Source organism: Chiloscyllium plagiosum, unplaced genomic scaffold, assembly GCF_037043375.1.
Source record: "Chiloscyllium plagiosum isolate Xiang-an unplaced genomic scaffold, Cpla_swu_hap1 HiC_scaffold_24, whole genome shotgun sequence".
Lineage (NCBI taxonomy): Eukaryota > Metazoa > Chordata > Chondrichthyes > Orectolobiformes > Hemiscylliidae > Chiloscyllium > Chiloscyllium plagiosum.
This window is the reverse complement of record NW_028270162.1, coordinates 57930915-57949301: the sequence shown is the minus strand read 5'-3', so window position 1 is coordinate 57949301 and position 18387 is coordinate 57930915. Positions and strand designations below refer to the sequence as shown.

General features: G+C 42.4%; 1 protein-coding gene across 2 annotated transcripts in view; it reads right to left on the bottom strand.

Moving 5' to 3' along the window:
- The window catches only part of ddx51 (DEAD (Asp-Glu-Ala-Asp) box polypeptide 51), a 61741-nt gene that overhangs the window by 22542 nt on the left and 20812 nt on the right, over window positions 1-18387 (bottom strand). For both annotated transcript variants that reach the window (XM_043716131.2, XM_088000214.1), the window contains exons 10-14: window positions 16252-16465; window positions 14050-14165; window positions 13754-13870; window positions 10975-11076; window positions 8945-9008 (exon numbers count right to left, since the gene is read on the bottom strand). In XM_043716131.2, coding sequence (XP_043572066.2) covers window positions 8945-9008; window positions 10975-11076; window positions 13754-13870; window positions 14050-14165; window positions 16252-16465 — 613 coding nt within the window. The remainder of the gene's footprint in view (window positions 1-8944; window positions 9009-10974; window positions 11077-13753; window positions 13871-14049; window positions 14166-16251; window positions 16466-18387) is intronic.

Here is an 18387-nt window from a genome sequence, read left to right as displayed (position 1 = left end):
ATGCGGCCGTACCAGAGTTTTGTACAGCTGCAACATGACCTCATGGCTCCGAAACTCAACCGCTCTACTAATAGTAGCTAACACACCATACGCCTTATTAAAAATCCTATCAACCAGAGTGGCAATTCTCAGGACACCGAGATCTCTACTCATCCACACCGGCAAGAATCTTACCATTAGTCCAGTACTCTATACTCCTACTACTCCTTCCAAAGTGAATTACCTCACACTTTTCCACATTAAACTCCATTTGCCATCTCTCAGCCCAGCTCTGCAGCTTATCTACTTCCCTCTGTAACCTGCAATATCCTTCGGCACCGTCCACAACTGCGACCTTAGTGTCATCCGCAAATGTACTAACCCATCCTTCTACGCCCTCGTCAGGTTATTTATAGGAATGAAAAACAGCAGTGGCCCCAAAACAGATCCGTGCGGTACACCACTAGTGACTGAACTCAGGATGAACATTTCTCATCAGCCACCACCCTCTGTCTTCTTATATCTAAGCAGTTTCTGATCCAAACCGCTAAATCACCTTCAATCCCATGCCTCCGTATTTTGTGCAATGGCCTACCATGGGAAACCTTATCAAACGCTTTACTAAAGTCCATATACACCACATGAATCGCTTTACACTCCCACCTGTTTTGGTCACCTTCTCAAAGAATTCAATAAGGTTTGTGAGGCATGACCTACCCTTCACAAAACTGTGTTGATTATCGCTAATCAAATTATTCCTTTCTAGATGATTATAAATCCTATCTCTTATAATCCTCTCCAACACTTTACTCAAAAGCAAAGCAAGGCTCACTAGTCTATAATTACCAGGGTTGTCTCTACTCCCCTTCTTGAACAAGGGAACAACACTTGCTATTGTCCAGTCTCTGGCATTATTCCTGTAGACAATGACGACCAAGATTAATGCTAAAGGCTCTGCAATCTCCTCCCTAGCTTCCCGGAGAATCCTAGGATAAATCCCATCTGCCCCAGGGGACTTGTCTATTTTCACACTTTCCAGAATTGCTAACACCACCTCCTCATGAACCTCAACCCCATCTAATCTAGTAGCCTGAATCTCAATATTCTCCTGGACATTTTATTTTTCCTACGTGAATTCTGACAAAAAAACTCATTTAGCGCCTCTCCTATCTTCTTGGACTCCATGCACAACTTCCTACTAGTGTCCTTGACTCGCCCCAACCTTACTCTATATAGCTTACCTATAGAAAACTTTAGGGTTTTCCTTGATCCTACCAGCCAAAGATTTCTCATGTCTCCTCCTGGCTCTTCTTAGCTCTCTCTTTAGGTCCTTCTTGGCTAACTTGTAACTCTCAAGTGCCCTAATTGAGCCATCATGTCTCATCTTTACAAAAGCCTTCTTCCTCTTGACAGAAGATTCAACATCTTTAGTAAACCATGGTTCCCTCGCGTAACTACTTCATCCCTGCCTAACAGGTATATACTTATCAAGGACATGCAGTAGCTGTTCCTTGAACAAGCTCCACAATTCAATTGTGTCTATCCCCTGCAGTTCCCTTCCCCATCCTATGCATCCTAAATCTTGCCTAATTGTACCATAATTGCCTTCCCCCCAGTATAACTCTTACCCTGCAGGAACTGTCTATCCCTTTCCATCGTGAAAGTAAATGTAACCAAATTGTGGTCACTATCACCCAAGATACTCACCTACCTCCAAATCTAACACCTGGCCTGGTTCATTACCCAGTACCAATGTGGCCTCGACTCTTGTTGGCCTATCTACATACTGTGTCAGGAAAGCCTCCTGCACACAATGGACAAAAACTGACCCTTCTGAAGTACTCAAACTATAGCGTTTCCAGTCAATATTTGGAAAGTTAAAGCCCCATAACAACTACCCAGTTACTGCTATCCAGAATCATCTTTGCAATCCTTTCCTCTACATCTCTGGAACTTTTTGGAAGCCTACAGAAACCTCCCAACAGGGTGACCTCTCCTTTCCTGTTTCTAACCTCAGTCCATATTACCTCTGTAGACAAATCCTCATCAAACGTCTTTTCTGCTACAGTAATACTGTCCTTGACTAACAATGCCACACCTCCTCCTCTTTTACCACCTTCCAAGTTCTTACTGCAACATGCAACTACCAGTCCTGTCCCTGCTCTATCCATGTCTCCGAAATGGCCACAACATCAAAGTCCCAGGTACCAACCCATGCTGCAAGTTCACCCACCTTATTCCAGATGCTCCTGGCGTTGAAGTAGACACACTTCGAACCACCTTCCTGCCTGCCGTTACACTCTTGTGACCTTGAAACCTTACTTATGACTTCACTACTCTCAACCTACTGTACATGAGAGCTACAAGTCAGGATCCCAACCCCTCTCCTGAAGAGCATTAGTAAATTTCACCCATGATATTGACAGAATTGTGGACTAGAACTCCCAAATCTCTTTACACTTCAGATTTCTGAATTTTATCCCCATTTAGAAAATAGTCCATGCCTGTATTTTTCCTACCAAAGTGCATGACCTCACACTTTCCCACATTGTACTCCATCTGCCACTTCTTTGCCCACTCTCCCAACCTGTCCAAATCATTTTGCAGCCTCCCTATCTCCTCAATGCTACCTGTCCCTCTAGATGTCTTTGTATTATCTGTAAACTTATCCAGAATGCCCTCAGTTCCTTCATGTGGATTGTTAATGTATAAAGTGGAAAGTTGTGGTCCAAACACTGAGCCTTGCGGAACACCACTTGTCACTGACTGCCATCCTGAGAAGGACGCTTTAATCCCCACTCTCTGCATTCTGCCAGACAGCCAAGCTTCTAGGTAAAAACAATGACTGCAGATGCTGGAAACCAGATTCTGGATTCGTGGTGGTGGAAGAGCACAGCAGTTCAGGCAGCATCCAAGGAGCAGTAAAATTGACGTTTCAGGCAAAAGCCCTTCATCTCGTACCTTGCCTCTAACACCATGGGCCCTTATCTTACTCAGCCTTCTGTGCAGCAGCTTGTCAAAGGCCTTCTTGAAGTCCAGGTGGATAACATCCATTAGCTCTCCTTGGTCTAACCTGCTTGTTACTTCCTCTAAGAATTCTCGCAGATTTGTCAGGCATAACCTTCCCCTTGATGAAGCCATAGAACATAGAAAAATACAGCGCAGTATTTGGCCCTCGATGTTGCGCCGATCCAAGCCCACCTAACCTACACTAGCCCACTATCCTCCATATGCCTATCCAATGCCCGTTTAAATGCCCATAAAGAGGGAGAGTCCACCATTGTTACTGGCAGGGCATTCCATGAACTCACGACTCGCTGAGTAAAGAATCTACCCCTAACATCTGTCATATACCTACCACCCCTTTATTTAAAGCTATGCCCCCTCGTAATAGCTGACTCCATATGTGGAAAAAGGTTCTCATGGTCAATCCTATCTAAACCCCTAATCATCTTGTACACCTCTATCAAGTCACCCCTAAACCTTCTTTTCTCCAATGAAAACAGCCCCAAGTGCCTCAGCCTTTCCTCATACGATCTTCCTACCATACCAGGCAACATCCTGGTAAACATCCTCTGCACCCGTTCCAGTGTCTCCACATCCTTCCTATAGTATGGCGACCAAAACTGCACACAATACTCCAGATGCAGCCGCACCAGAGTTTTATACAACTGCAACATGACCTCAGGACTCCGGAACTCAATTCCTCTACCAATAAAAGCCAGTACGCCATATGCCTTCTTCACCGCACTATTTACCTGGGTGGCCATGCTGCATTTGCCCTACTTTACCATACACTTCCAAGCATTCAGAAATCTCATCCTTCACAATGGATTCCAGGATCTTACCATAACTGAAGTTAGGCTAATCGGTCTGTAATTTTCCGTCTTTTGCCTTACTCCCTTTTAAACAGGAGTGTCACATTAGTGATTTTCCAGTCTTATAGGATCCTCCCTGGTTTTAATGATTCCTGAAAGATCACCACTAATGCCTGCACTCTCTCTTCAGCTAACTCCCTTAGAGCTTTGGGGCGTAGTCCATCTGATCCAGGTGATTTATCCATCTTCAGGCCATTCAGTTTTTCTAGGACCTTCTCCTTGGTGATGTCCACCATACTCAGCTCTGCCCCCTCACTCTCTTGAATATTTGGGAAAGTATAGATTGGGCAGGAAGACTAAATGGTAAGATACTAAATGAGCAGTGGCAGGTGTTTAAGGAGCTACTCAATTCCTCACAACTAAAATATATCCTCATGGGAAAGAAAGACGGTAAGGGGGCAAAACACCCATGGCTAAACAAGGAAATCAAGGACCGTATAAAGTCAAAAACTAAAATATACCATATTGCTCAGACTAGTGGCAGGGTGGAAGATTGAAAAATTTCCAGACATAAACAAAGGGATACGAAAAGAAATAAAAATAGCTAAGATAAATTACAAAAGAAAACTAACACAAAATACCAAAAGGATAGCAAAAGCTTCTATAGGTAAAGAAAAGGAAAGACAGTCGCTAAAGTGAATGTTGGTCCCTTGGAAGATGAAAGTGGAGAGTTAATAGTGGAGGACACTGAAATGGCAGAAGTACTAAATCAATATTTTGCCTCAGTTTTCACGGTGGAGGACAATAGTAACATTCCTTTTAGAACGGGCAAGACAGAGGCAATAGAAACAATCAATATCGATTGGGAAAAGGTATTTAGCACTACTGAAATTGAAGACAGACAAGTCCCCTCACCTGATGGCATACTTCCTAGAGTATTAAATTAAGTGGCAGCAGAGATAGTAGATCCATTGGTTACAATATTCCAAAATTCTCTGAACATAGGAAAGGCTCCAGTGGATTGGGAAATGGCTAACATAAAGCCCTTATTCAAAAAGGGAAGGAAGCAAAATGTGGGAAATTACAGAACAGTTGGTTTAACATCTGTTGTTGGGAAAGTGTTATAATCAATTATCAAGAAAGCAATATCAGGACGTTTGGGAAGTCAAATGCTATCCATCAGAGTCAGCAAGGCTTTATGAAGAGTAAATCACAGTTGACTAAATTTGCTAGAGTTCTTGAGAGAAGTAACAAGCAAAGTAGATAATGGGGATGCTGTAGATGTAATTTATCTGGACTTCTGAAAGGGGTTTGATAAGGTGCTACACAAAAGGTTAACTCACAAGGTTGGATCATATAGGATTAGGGGTAATTTATTAGCCTGGTTATTAGGAGTAATTTATTAGAAAGGCTGATGGACAGAAGACAGAGTGGAGATAAATGGGTTTTTTTCTGGATGGCAAGATATAACTAGTCGGGTGCCACAGGGTTCGGTCTTTGGTCCCCAGCTATTTACAATCTATGTTAATGACTTGAATACGGGGATAGAAAGCTCTATAGCCATATGACAAAAAATAGACAGCATAATAAATTGCAATAAGAACCTTACAAATGGATATACATTGGTTAGGACCGTAGGCCAAAATATGACAGATGGAATTTGACATGGATAAGTGAGAGATAATGCATTTTGATCGAAAAAATGGGAAGATGATCTATTGTCTTACTGGGGAGAGACTTCAGGGTGCTCCAGTGCAAAGGGATCCAGGTGTATTCATTTATGAGTCACAGAAAACTAGCATGCAGGTACAGCAGATAATAAAGAAATTGAATGGAATGTTGGTTTTTATAGCTAAGGGAATAGAATATGAAGGGAAGTATTGTTGCAATTATACAAGGTATTAGTAAGACCGCACCTGGAATATTGTGCACAATTTTGGCAATGGAGACAGTTCAGAGGAGGTTCACTAGATTGATCCCAAAGATGAGAGGCTTATCACATGAAGAGAGATGGAAAAATTTAGGCCTGTACTCGAGGAATTCAAGATGTGGATAAAATAGATGTGGAGCAGATGCTTCCACTTGTGGGGTATTCTAGGCTGAGAGGTCATAGTCTTAGGATAATGTGTAGCAAATTTAAAACAGACTTGAGGAGAAACTACTTCTCCCAAAAGATTGAGAATCTGTGGAATTCACTATCCCAAAGTACAATGGATGCTGGGGCAGTGAGTAAATTTAAGGGGGAGTTAAACAGATTTTTAATTGATAATGGGTTGAAGGATTATGGAGAGAGGGCAGGAAAATGAGGAGCTTATCAGCCATGATCGAATGGCGGAGCAGATTTGATGGGCCGAATGGCCTAATTCTGCTTCAATATCTTATGAACTTATGAAGGGAGTCAAGGCAGAAAATGAGGCTGATCAGATCAGCCACGATCTAATTGAATGGCGGAGCAGACTTGATGGGCCGAATGACCTCTTTCGGTCCAATGTCATATGGATAATTTCATTGGTGCTGTTTCCTGTTGTTACTGGAATTGGAAAAATTAACATGATTTACTTCCAAATTCCATCTTTCTCTCACCCTCATCTGGTCCATCTCTGACTCTTCCCTTCCTTGACTTCTCTGTATTAATTTCTGAGGATACAGTCTACCAATCTTTATTACAAACATACTGATTCCCATAGTTACCTTGATCAAACTTCTCCATACCCAACTTCCTGTGAGGAATCCATTTCATTCTCCCAGTTTCTTAATCTCTGTTGAATCTAGTCCAATGCTGCTACTTTCCACCAGGGTAACCCAGACATGTCCTGCATTTTCCTCAACTGAGAATTCCTCCCTTAACATCTTTGACACAGCTGTTCAACCCATTACCCATCCTTCTATCCTTGCTCCTTCTCCCCACATTCCTACTCCATCTCCCAGAAGAAAAGTCCTCACTTTTCACTCTCCCAGTCTCTGCATTCAAAGGACTATCTTCTGCCATTTCCACCATCTCCAACAGGATACTACCACAACACATCTTCCCCTCCCACCCATATTCCCGAGGGACGGTTTCCTCCTTAACATCCTGGTCCACTCCATCACTCCTAACACTTCCTCAATCCCCTCCAGACATCTTCAAGCAATTACAAAAGGTGTAACATTTTTCCTTTCACTTCCTCCCTCCTCATTGTCCAAGGACACAAATGTTCCTTCCAGGTAAAGTAGTGGTTTACTTGTACTTCTTTCAATCGAATCTACTGAATTTGCTCGTCACTATGCAGTCCCTTTACATTGGTGAGACCTAATGCAGACTGGGTGACTGTCATATGGAACACCTCCACTCTGTCCTTAAGGATGACTCTGACCTTCCCGTTGCTTGCCATTTGAATAAAACATCTTGCTCCCATGCTAACCTTTCTATCCTGGGCCTGCTACACTGTTCAATAAAGCTCAACCCTAGCTGGAGGAACAATACCTAATTTTCTGCTCAAGCATTTTACAGCCTTGAGAACTCAACATTGAGTTCAACGCCTTCAAACCAAGAACTCTTTCCTCCATTTTAAGATACCCCCACCCTCATCCCACCCAACCTATCTGTTGTACTCAGAGCAGACCTGACCCATTTTCTCCTTTTCACACCAATCATTAACATCCAATTCACATCTCTATCATTCCTATACTCCCATTAGCACCCCTTTCGTTTGCTCTGAGCAACTGTTCCACTTGCACTTCCTTCTCCTTTGTCAGCACCATAAAACCATCATTTTTCAACATCTTTCAGTTCTGAAAAGGAGTCATATCAAACTTGAAACATAACTCAGTTTCTCTCTCCATAGGTACTGACAGACCTGAGTTTATCCAGCATTTTCTGCTTAAATTTCAGATTTCCAGCATCAGCAATATTTTGCTTCGATTAGGTCAAATGCTGCCTTGATGTTAAAGGCAGTCACTCTCACATCATCTGTTGAGTTTAGCTCCTTTGTCCATGCAATGATGTCAGGAGTTCAGCAGCACTAGCAGATGCCACACTGAGCATAGGCGAGGATTGTTGTGCATAGTTTAATAGTCTTGTCAATGATTCCATCCATCACTTTCTGATAATTGAAGGAATGATAATTGGCCATGTTGGGTTTGCCCTGCCATCTGCGGACAAGACATAACTAGGAATTGTACATATGGTTTTGGGTAAGTTTCGGTGTTTGACTGTGCTAGAACAGTTTAGATAGAGATGCAGTGTTTCTGGATTCCAAGTCTTCAGGAAGCTGTCACAGCCCAGAACCTTCGCTACATGGGAACAGCATGCAAAGTCAGAGAGACCAGGAGGAGTGCAATGGAATCATGTGATCAAAAAGTGGGAACCTGAGACACAGGGCTGAAGATTTAACATGATCAATATCACGTAACATGAGTTGGCAAACCAAACATGTGGAAGGATCTGCTTCTAGTTCCTTCATGATGTTACTTTTGACCCGAATTTTTTTTTTCTTGGTCTGGCCTCCGTCTGGCAATCTTTCCCCAATGAGTATATATACTGGAAGCTGGTGTGGGTGACTTCTGTCTGTTAACATTCAATCGGGACACTGCTCCTCCAAGCCTTCTCCTCACACCAAAACAACCTGCTCAAATTATTCTAAAGATATGCTTGAATAAAGTCTGTGTACAATCATACTCCCTTGTCAAATGCTGAATTCAGTAACTGATAACTATAAAAGCCAAGAAAAGATTCAAATTAATCGGGGGTGGCACAGTGGCTCAGTGGTTAGTGCTGCTGCCTCACAGCACAAGGGATCCAGGTTCAATTCCACCCTCAGGCGACTGTGTGTGTGGAGTATGCACATTCTCCCAGTGTCTGCGTGGGTTTCCTCCAGGTGCTCCGGTTTCCTCCCACAATCCAAAGATGTGCAGATTAGGTGAATTGGCCATGCTAAATTGCCCATAGCATCAGGGATGTGTAGATTAGGTACAGTAGTCAGAAGTAAATGTAGAGTAATAGGATAGGGGAACGGGTCTGGGTGGGTTACTCTTTGGAGGATTGGTGTGGACGTTGGGCCAAATCGCCTGTTCCTACACTGTATGGATTCTATGATCGATGATCTTAAATCAGAAAAAGGCTTCATCAAACGGAAAGGTTGTAGTGGGCATGGTTCCCAGTAACTCACCTGCATTTTTAGGAGGAGTGTGAATGCGAGCCCAGCTTTTCCAGCTCGAGCAGTTCTACCAACTCTGAAAATCAGAAAATCAATACAGAAAATTACAACCAAATAGGAACAGAGAACACAGGTAGAACATGTACTAGCATCTGAACCGAAAGAGCTGAAAATGTGTTGCTGGAAAAGCGCAGCAGGTCAGGCAGCATCCAGGGAACAGGAGAATCGACGTTTCGGGCATAAGCCCTGGCTCATGCCCGAAACGTCGATTCTCCTGTTCCCTGGATGCTGCCTGACCTGCTGCGCTTTTCCAGCAACACATTTTCAGCTCTGATCTCCAGCATCTGCAGACCTCACTTTCTCCTCTGAACAGAAAGAAACAGGCGAAGAAGTTCCCAAGTCAATTTGCTCAATGTTCTTTATTCAATAATCCCTTTACCTCACAATTAATTCGTCCAAAGACAGTGGTTTAATACTACAGTTTTCTCTGAATTGGTGTGGATGTAGCAACATGAACTTTTAAATTCATGCTGTAGTCTATAGGGTGATAGAGGGCCCATTTTTCTTTCCATCACATGGCTGGCCAGGAATCGCTCTCACTCTAACCATTTTCCGGTTGATACGGAGATGCATTCATACACTATGCATTCGTTGGAGAACCTAGACAGTGGTCTGTCCTTTCGCCTGAGCCAGTTCTCACTGTACTGAACCAGTGCTTCTACAGATCAAGATACTGCCATCTTTCAAATAACAAAACTTTGATACTGGTGCACACTTCTGTCTTTCCTTAGTGTTATAGAACCGCTGGCAACGGTGTGGACAGGCACTGAGGCAGGGAGCTCGAGCAGTTGTGCTGGCACCTCCAAAAACAGGGAGTGATGGTGAGTTGGAGCAATCAGATTGACCCTCTTTGGAGAAAATAAGGTTGCCTTTGGGGGAAGGTGGCCTGAAGAGAAGTAAGTGCAGAACAAGGACTCAACCCACATGTTTCATTCACTGTAAATACTTCTTGTTTAACCTTAAATTTTACACTATGTTTGTCATCATCTGATGCCAATCGAATAATGAATTCCTGTCTCTGGATCTTTGGGTCTTCCAGGAGTTCAAATCTCACGTTACACCAGTTTTGGAGCATTAATCGAGAACTGGGATACACTTCAGATATGGGGTTTCAGTGCTGCCAGGTGCTATGAATTCATCCCCTTGGAATGATTCCAAATTGAGGGGGACTTAATGGTATCATAGTTATTGTCACTGGGCTAGTATTCAGAGGACAAGGCTCATGCCCATAGCAGCTGGTAGAATTTATATCCAATGAATGAAACTAGTTTTGTTTTTCAGATTCAAACTCCCGTGACTGAAACCATGCCTGGGAAGGAATTCTGCCATCCTAGTCTACTTGTGGCCTTTGATCCACTGCAATGTGTTTGATTTTTAGCCAGCCTCAGGAGCAGCTTAGCAAAACAGCCGGTTCAACGGGCAATTAGGCTTTGGTCAGTAACATTAACATTCCAAAAAAGAATAAAGAAATGTGATAGATCTGTCCCTAACCAAGTTACAAATCGTGGTGCTCTCTGCAGGTATCAACTGAAAGGATAGACTGTGTAATTTCAACATTTCAGTATGTCCCACCATTACTCTTTGTGACATCCTGAAATAAGGATGGGCTGGGCTGCTAAAAACTTTCAGAACAGATTCTTTGGAGTACTGTGTATACCAGTGCTGTGGTATTGATCAATATCCTATTACAGTCTGTTGATTAAAAATCGATGGAGATTATAGAAAGGTACATCATACAAACAGCTGCCATGTGATTCTGAGAGTCCTAGGCTAATCTACTGACAAATGATACATCATATCTATCAGCTTGGACTGGTTTCATTTACACAGGAATTAAAATTAATCAGGTACAAAACAGGTTTAATGGCTTCCTGGATACCAAATGCTGCCATTTGATACATCAGTGAAATGTGTAATATCAACATCCTTTCAAAAGGCAAGAACGGAAGGCCGTGCAGTTATAAGCTGAACCAACTGCTTACCTGTGGATGTACGTCCTGATGAACTGTGGGGCATCATAGTTAACCACACACGTGACACCTTTAACATCAATTCCTCTAGCACTTGCATCTGTGCTGATCAGTCTGAGGGAGAAGGTATTGCAAATGAGATGATAATAACAAGTTGGATTCTAGTCCATAATTACATCGGCATGGCACACTATCAAAGATTAGTCTCTTTAATAGTCAGACAACTCTAGTAAGCAAAAAACAGTCACAGATATTTACACACCAGCATTAGGGGGAAGGAGACAAACCTAGTGTGAATCTTCTAAACACTTCAGGCCTAATTTTCAATTTCTCTCCAAAGCCTGGGGATTTCCCAGGTCCATGGCCATCTCTCCAATACCCTCCTGTTTGGAACTCTCCAATCAGGTTCCCATTACAACCACATATCTGACATCCCTGACTAAAGTTACAAAATATTCTCCATGACTGACCACTGTACATTATTTCTCTTCATCCTTTCTGCAGCTTTTGACAGTATCACTCACACCATCCTCCAAAGTCTCGTTTTCCTTGACCAATTCAAATCATATGTAAAGCATTTCCAACATTAACTTCATTTCCCACCTTACATGTTCAATTTGAGTGTTTGCCAAGGATCTTTCCTCACTCTCCACCCAGTCACCATTCTGACATGGTGATACCATGCACAGAAACGGCATCAATTTCTACATACTAAGGATCTTTCTCACCATCACAACTCTCAATCTCTCTATAACTTTTGATCTCTCACACTTAGCCCAATGTCCAGTTTTGGACAAACACAAACTCAAACTTCTTCTAAACGTTTGAAACACCTAGTGCATTGTCTGTGAACCCCCAGACAATGGATTTGTGAGTAGTACTACTCAGACCCCTTGGCATCATAGTAGCCCACAAACCCACCAATACACTAAACAGCAGCTAATGAACTTGAAAGACCCTATACAGACAATGAGCAAAACTAACGTCATTTACAAAATACTCTGCAAGGGCAAGGACTGTAACAAACACTACACTGGACAAACAGGCAGAAAACTAGCCACCATGAACACCAACTAGCCACAAAAAGACATGAGCTGAAAATGTGTTGCTGGAAAAGCGCAGCAGGTCAGGCAGCATCCAAGGAACAGGAGATGGAAGGCTTATTCCCGAAACGTCGATTCTCCTGTTCCTTGGATGCTGCCTGACCTGCTGCGCTTTTCCAGCAACACATTTTCAGCTCTGATCTCCAGCATCTGCAGCCCTCACTTTCTCACAAAAAGACATGACCCTCTCTCACTAGTATCCTCACATACGGATGAGGAAGGACACCACTTCGACTGGGACAATACATCCATCCTAGGACAAGCCAAACAAAGACACGCACGAGAATTCCTAGAAGCATGGCATTCCAATCGGAACTCTATCAATAAACACATCGAGTTAGACCCCATCTACCACCTATTGAGAAAAAGAACAGGAGGTGACTTCACCACAGGAAATAACATCACCAACCCAAAGAAACCCAAACATATAAATAGAAAGCAAGAATTTTCAGCATTGCTTCGCATGAGGTCCACTGAATATGTTACCTAGTAAGGTAATGAAACCTACATCCAAAACCTCAAACTGAGCTACAAATCTTCTCAAAGCCCACTAGGACTATAACCTGGTGTCGTGTGACTTCTGACTTTGTTCACCCCAATCCAACACTAACACCTCCACGACATTGTAGATGGTGGACAGACATTGGGGAGTCAAGAGTGAGTTACTGGCCAAAATATTCCTAGCCTCTAACCTGCTCTTGTAGCCAGTACGTGACAAGTCTAGCTGAGTTGCTGGTCAATAGTAAACTCGAGGATGTTTTTAGTGGGGGAGTTCAGTGATAGTAACTCCATTGGTTATCAAAGGACAGGGGTTAGATTATCTGGCGCGAATGTTATTTATCACTTGTCAGCCCACACCCAAATATCGTTCAGATCTTGTTGCTGTGTCTGGATGGGATGCTCTTCAGAGGGTCAGTGCAGACTTGATGGGCTAAATGCCCTCTATATGCATTGTAGGGATTCAATGATTGGTCACTTTTCATGTCTTATGGTATGTATTATGGTAACCTTGACCATCTCTGCTACCATCCCATCAATACCATTGTGGGTACCAGAGTAGATAATTCCAAGACTCTTATGGATAGTCTGTCAAGATAGTCTCCTATTCTGAAAAACTTCAGCTTACCCATCATTCTACTTCCCACATCCTGACTCCCTTCAAGTCATATTCACCACCGCTACAGACTCACTGATTTATATTGCCTTCCAGGATCTTAATGACTAAAATGGAACAGTTTTAACCTTGCATTTAAATCCCTTCACAGCCTGACCCCTCCCTTTATCTGTAATCCCAAATAACTGAAATTCAGTTTCCGTCACTCCTGAGTCTGGAGAGTTATATAACTATCACCTCGCCATTGGCAGCCACTCTTTCTGTAATGTAGGACACATGCCATGGAATTCCTGCCCCAAACTCCTCTACCTCACTCTTCAGTTTTAAGATGCTCAAAAGTTAAAGCTTGTACCCAAAATTCCTGACTCTGCTCCTTTGTTAGTTTGTTGCCATACATCTCTCTGAACTCCTTAGAATATTTTTCTAGCTTAAAGGCATTACATATAGGCAATTTGATGTCTCAAATACCTTTAATCCTTTACCATAACAGCAATCAGTACACAGATACATACATGCCAACTAAACAGTGACAAATCAAAGCCGTGAAACCATGTGATCACAAGTACACACTTACATTTGGAGTTTTCCTTTCTCAAACTCTTTTAGTGTCTTTCGTCTTTCATTAGGGGAAAGCCTGGAAGAAAATTCTGCCACTTCTATGCCACCAAAGGCAGAAAGTAAAAGATACAACCTGCAACACACAACAAAACACCTGAGAGACACTGACTAATATGTCTAAATAGAGACACTGATCACAGATTGTAAACACAGACAGCTCAGTATCACACTAACCTTTGTGTGCAAACATAGGCAACTCAGTGTCACACAGACCAAAGATACGATTAGCTTGACCAATAATACAGCGGTTACCTGTGTGATGCATCTCTGGAGTTGGTGAAACACAAGATACGACTGAATTTCATTCTCAGGGCAAAGTAGAGGATTATCAGAGGCTTCTTTCTAAGATTGCATGGGACAATGAATTCCTGTAAGAGACAGAGAAAGACCTTTTTTGGTAAAGTTTAAAATTATACATCTTGAAAACTGCAAATAGAAACAGGTTTGAAATATCTGCTGTGTGGGAATGTCAGCTCATCACTGAGTCTATCACTGAGTGTAGCAGAGGGAACAACATTGGCTTTAGAGCAAAGATTCCCCACATTAGTTAAGCAAGCCAAGAAAAGGCCCATGATGGAAAGTCTCAAATTATTACCAGATAACTCACCGGCTGGGGATTATCATTCACAGAAACCCGACCTGAGCACTTTACAAAATGTTGCTGAACCTTATCACTGGGCCATATTTCCTCTCCCATTCATAAGAAGAAATGAAACAAGAGGAGGTGGCTATTCACACCTCGAGCCTGCTCCATTCTTCAACCAGATCCTGGCTAATCCTCCATCTCAATCTACTGACCGCAGTCTTGAACATACCCAGTGACTGAGCTTCCATAATTCTCTTAAGAAGAAAATTCCAAAGATTCATTACCTCAAGAAGGAAATTCGTCATCTTAGTCCCAACTGGCCTACCTTTTATAGCTACAAAGGGCAATGATTATGGGATCCTGACAGGAAAGAATTGGAGATAAATTTAGAAGAACAACCAACCATGACAGCATTTTTGTTTGTGGCAGAGGTCATAGGATCTCCATGACCTTCTATCCAAACCTTCAAGAACCTCCTGCCTTGCATCTGGCAGAATTTGCAAATGGTGCACAGGACTCACCAGCCATCTCAGAACAGAAGGGAAGCAAGTCACTCTCAAACCCAAGAAACTGCCTGTGAATATGGAGAGAAATAACTGGAGGTTTGAGCACCCCTCAGATAGTCTCATACATACTAAAGATTGTTGGAGGCTAGGGTTAGGCAATCTGCCCTCACCCTTCCCCAGACCCCCCCGAACTCCTGGTCTCTCAGTTATTGAGCTCCCCTATCCCCTAATCTGAAATTTTCTCCCTAAACTTCTCCAACTCCCTCTCCACTGTTAAGACACACAAACAATACCAACTTGACAGAACCTTTGGTCGCCCATTCTAGTATCTCTCTTTATCACTCTGGCATCATTTTCATATTCAAGTACACATTCATGGTGCAATTTGGAACATCTTTCTGCACTACAAGTGTTATAGAAATGCAGTTAGTTGTTTTGCTATACAGCAAAGGACATTGAGAGACATCTCTAACTAAATACGAGGCTTGTGCTGGTAGAGTGGTTGGAATCACTGCAGTGAGTCATCAATTTGGGTTTGATTCAGAGAGATGTTCGGGGAAAGATAACAATTTACTTTTTCCTGAAGTCAAGGAATCATGTGTGTGCTAACCCTCTCCCAATGTATAAGAAAAAACCTGAAATTAAACAGTTCCAATCAGGTCTGAATGGACCCCCAAATCACAGAATTGGGTTAAGTGGTACCCTGTGAGCAGTTGGTCTTATTCCCCTAGACAGTGGGTGCTACAGCATGTTATTCACCTTGGTATTGTGTACAGCGAGCTGTAGCATAAGAACCTCAGCTTCACTCTCAGTCAGCCTCTGTTTAACTCACTCTTTGTTCAACTCTTCTGCCAGAAATGACTCAAGTTTAGTGAAATCCCTGAGCCAGTCTGTGTCAGGTGTGGTTCAGTGGTAGATCTCTGGTCTCTGACTCAGAAACTTGTGGTTTCAGGTCTATGTGCAATGCTGTCACACCCAGTGAAGTCTGAGAGAGTGCTGCACTTATGGAAGGTGTCATTTTTGGATTAGATGTTTAACGAGGTACCCTCCAACCCCACTCTCAGGAGGATGCAAGAGATTCCACAACACAGTTTTGAAGAGGAGCAGGGGTATTTTCCCCATGGCCCACCCAATATTTATCCCATAACCAACACAGTAAAACAAACTGATTATCTTATTGCTGTCTACAGGAGGTAACCTGTGCAAATTCAGCAGTTGCTTTTTTCTACATTACAGGAGTGATTACACTCACAAGCACTTCATTGGTGGTAAACAGCCTTGGGGCATGAAATAAGCAATACAGATAGGCATTCTTTCTTTCAACATCAAAAGACATGGGAATTAGGTTGAATCAATACTCACCGTCAGGCCCTCGGGCAAGGTGTACTTCTTTCCAATGCTGTCCCCAGGTCCTTGGAGTTCACTCTGGGTCACATGGGTCTCACTCTCCAATGGTGTGTAATTGGAGGTGAAGAGTTGAGGTTGGTGCAGTGCCAACTGCTGCAGTTTCTCAGAGTCCTGGGTGAGGGTGGCAGAAAACAGCAGCTTCTGCAGGGGCATCTGCAGTTGGGAATGGCTGTGGAAGGTAGTCTGCAGTTATTAAGAATATACATACATTGCTAATATGTGATGGAATTAAGAGACAACAATTAGACAATAGGTATTCAAGTCAGAAAATGCACAGACAGTGATGTCATGGTTGTGTCACTAATCTAAATGCCCAGGTTAATGATCTGGGATTATGAGTTCAAATTGCACTACGGCTGCTATTGAAATTTAAATCCAATTAATAAATCTGGAATGTAACCTTGATTACTGTAAAAAATAATATGGTTTACTTAAGCCTTTCGGGGAGCAAATCTACTAACCTTCTCCAGTTGGGCCAACATATGATGTGGTTGACTCTAAACCCCTGAATGGCTTAGTAAGCCACTTGGCTTATTAGAGATTTGCAACAAATGCTGGCCCGGCTAGTATAGCTATAAACCACCAGGCAACAAAGGAAAAATATCCTCCTGTAAAAGTGAAGTGAGCTGAGAACACCACAGCAACTAATCTATTAACGGATACTAACACTTGCCCAGTTTGTTTACAAAGTCAATTTTTTATTTATGAACTGTCCCCAAAAATGTAATACACATAAATTGAAATTTGCTGTCACAGTGACAGTCATAGGAACCGTGAGTCACCATGAATATAAAGAGTGTTTATCTGGGAATTAAGCAGTAATATTACCTATTCAAATGATCAAACCGTTGATTTGCTTTCTGAGTTGGTATATCTGACAGCCATCCAAAAATTCTTTTTTTAACCAAGGGATCCATAGAAGAAGTCATTTTGAAGGACTATTCCAGATTACCCATACTGAAATAGTCTTCAAAATTTTACAAACCATCTACTAATAAAAAAATGAATAATTTGAAAAACTAAATAAAACAAATAATTTGAAGAATGAAAACGTTACAGCATCGGTCGTAACTCAGTGATGGCACTCCCACCTCTCAAAGGGTTCAAGTTTCTACTTAGCGCTAATCCACGCTGACACTACCCAAGTACTGAGGGATTCTTTTGAATCAAATGTTAAACCAAAACTTCATCTTCCTCCAGCAGGGAATGAAGGATTATTAAAAATCCCGGCCCTACCCAGAGCTATGACTATCAGAAGGACTTGCAACAATACCAGTACATGCTATACCAATCAACTCATTCAAAAGTAACAAGATAAACATTGTTACTAGGTGTGGCTAGGTAGAAATTTCCCAGTGACAAGGATGAAGAAACTTTCGAGTATACTCTTTCCTCAATATAAGTAAATAGAACAGTGCCCATGATAACAGACATTAAGAGTCTGTGGAAGATAGAGCTCTAATAGACCAAAACGTCTTCTGTTTATGTTGTAATCAACCTAAAAGAATAAATTGACAATTTACAGTAACACTTCATGTATTTCCAAAAACTCTATTCTCAAAACAAAACAAACAAAACAACAAGGAAGCCCAGAGGCCACACACAGGAACAAACAGCCTCTATGACAGGTATATCTGAAGTCCAAATGTGAACTCACCAAGATTATGAGATTAGATTAGATTAGTTTAGATTACTTACAGTGTGGAAACAGGCCCTTCGGCCCAACAAGTCCACACCATCCCGCCGAAGCACAACCCACCCATACCCCTACATTTACCCCTTACCTAACACTATGGGCAATTTAGCATGGCCAATTCACCTGACCTGCACATCTTTGGACTGTGGGAGGAAACCGGAGCATCCGGAGGAAACCTCCACAGACACGGGGAGAACGTGCAAACTCCACACAGTCAGTCGCCTGAGGCGGGAATTGAACCCGGGTCTCTGGCGCTGTGAGGCAGCAGTGCTAACCACTGTGCCACCGTGCGCCCGTATATATAATTGCAGCACAAATCACCCTTACTCCTATACTCAAATCCTCTTTTAATCAAGACCAATATAGCAGTTTACCTTTTAATTGCTTGCTTTATC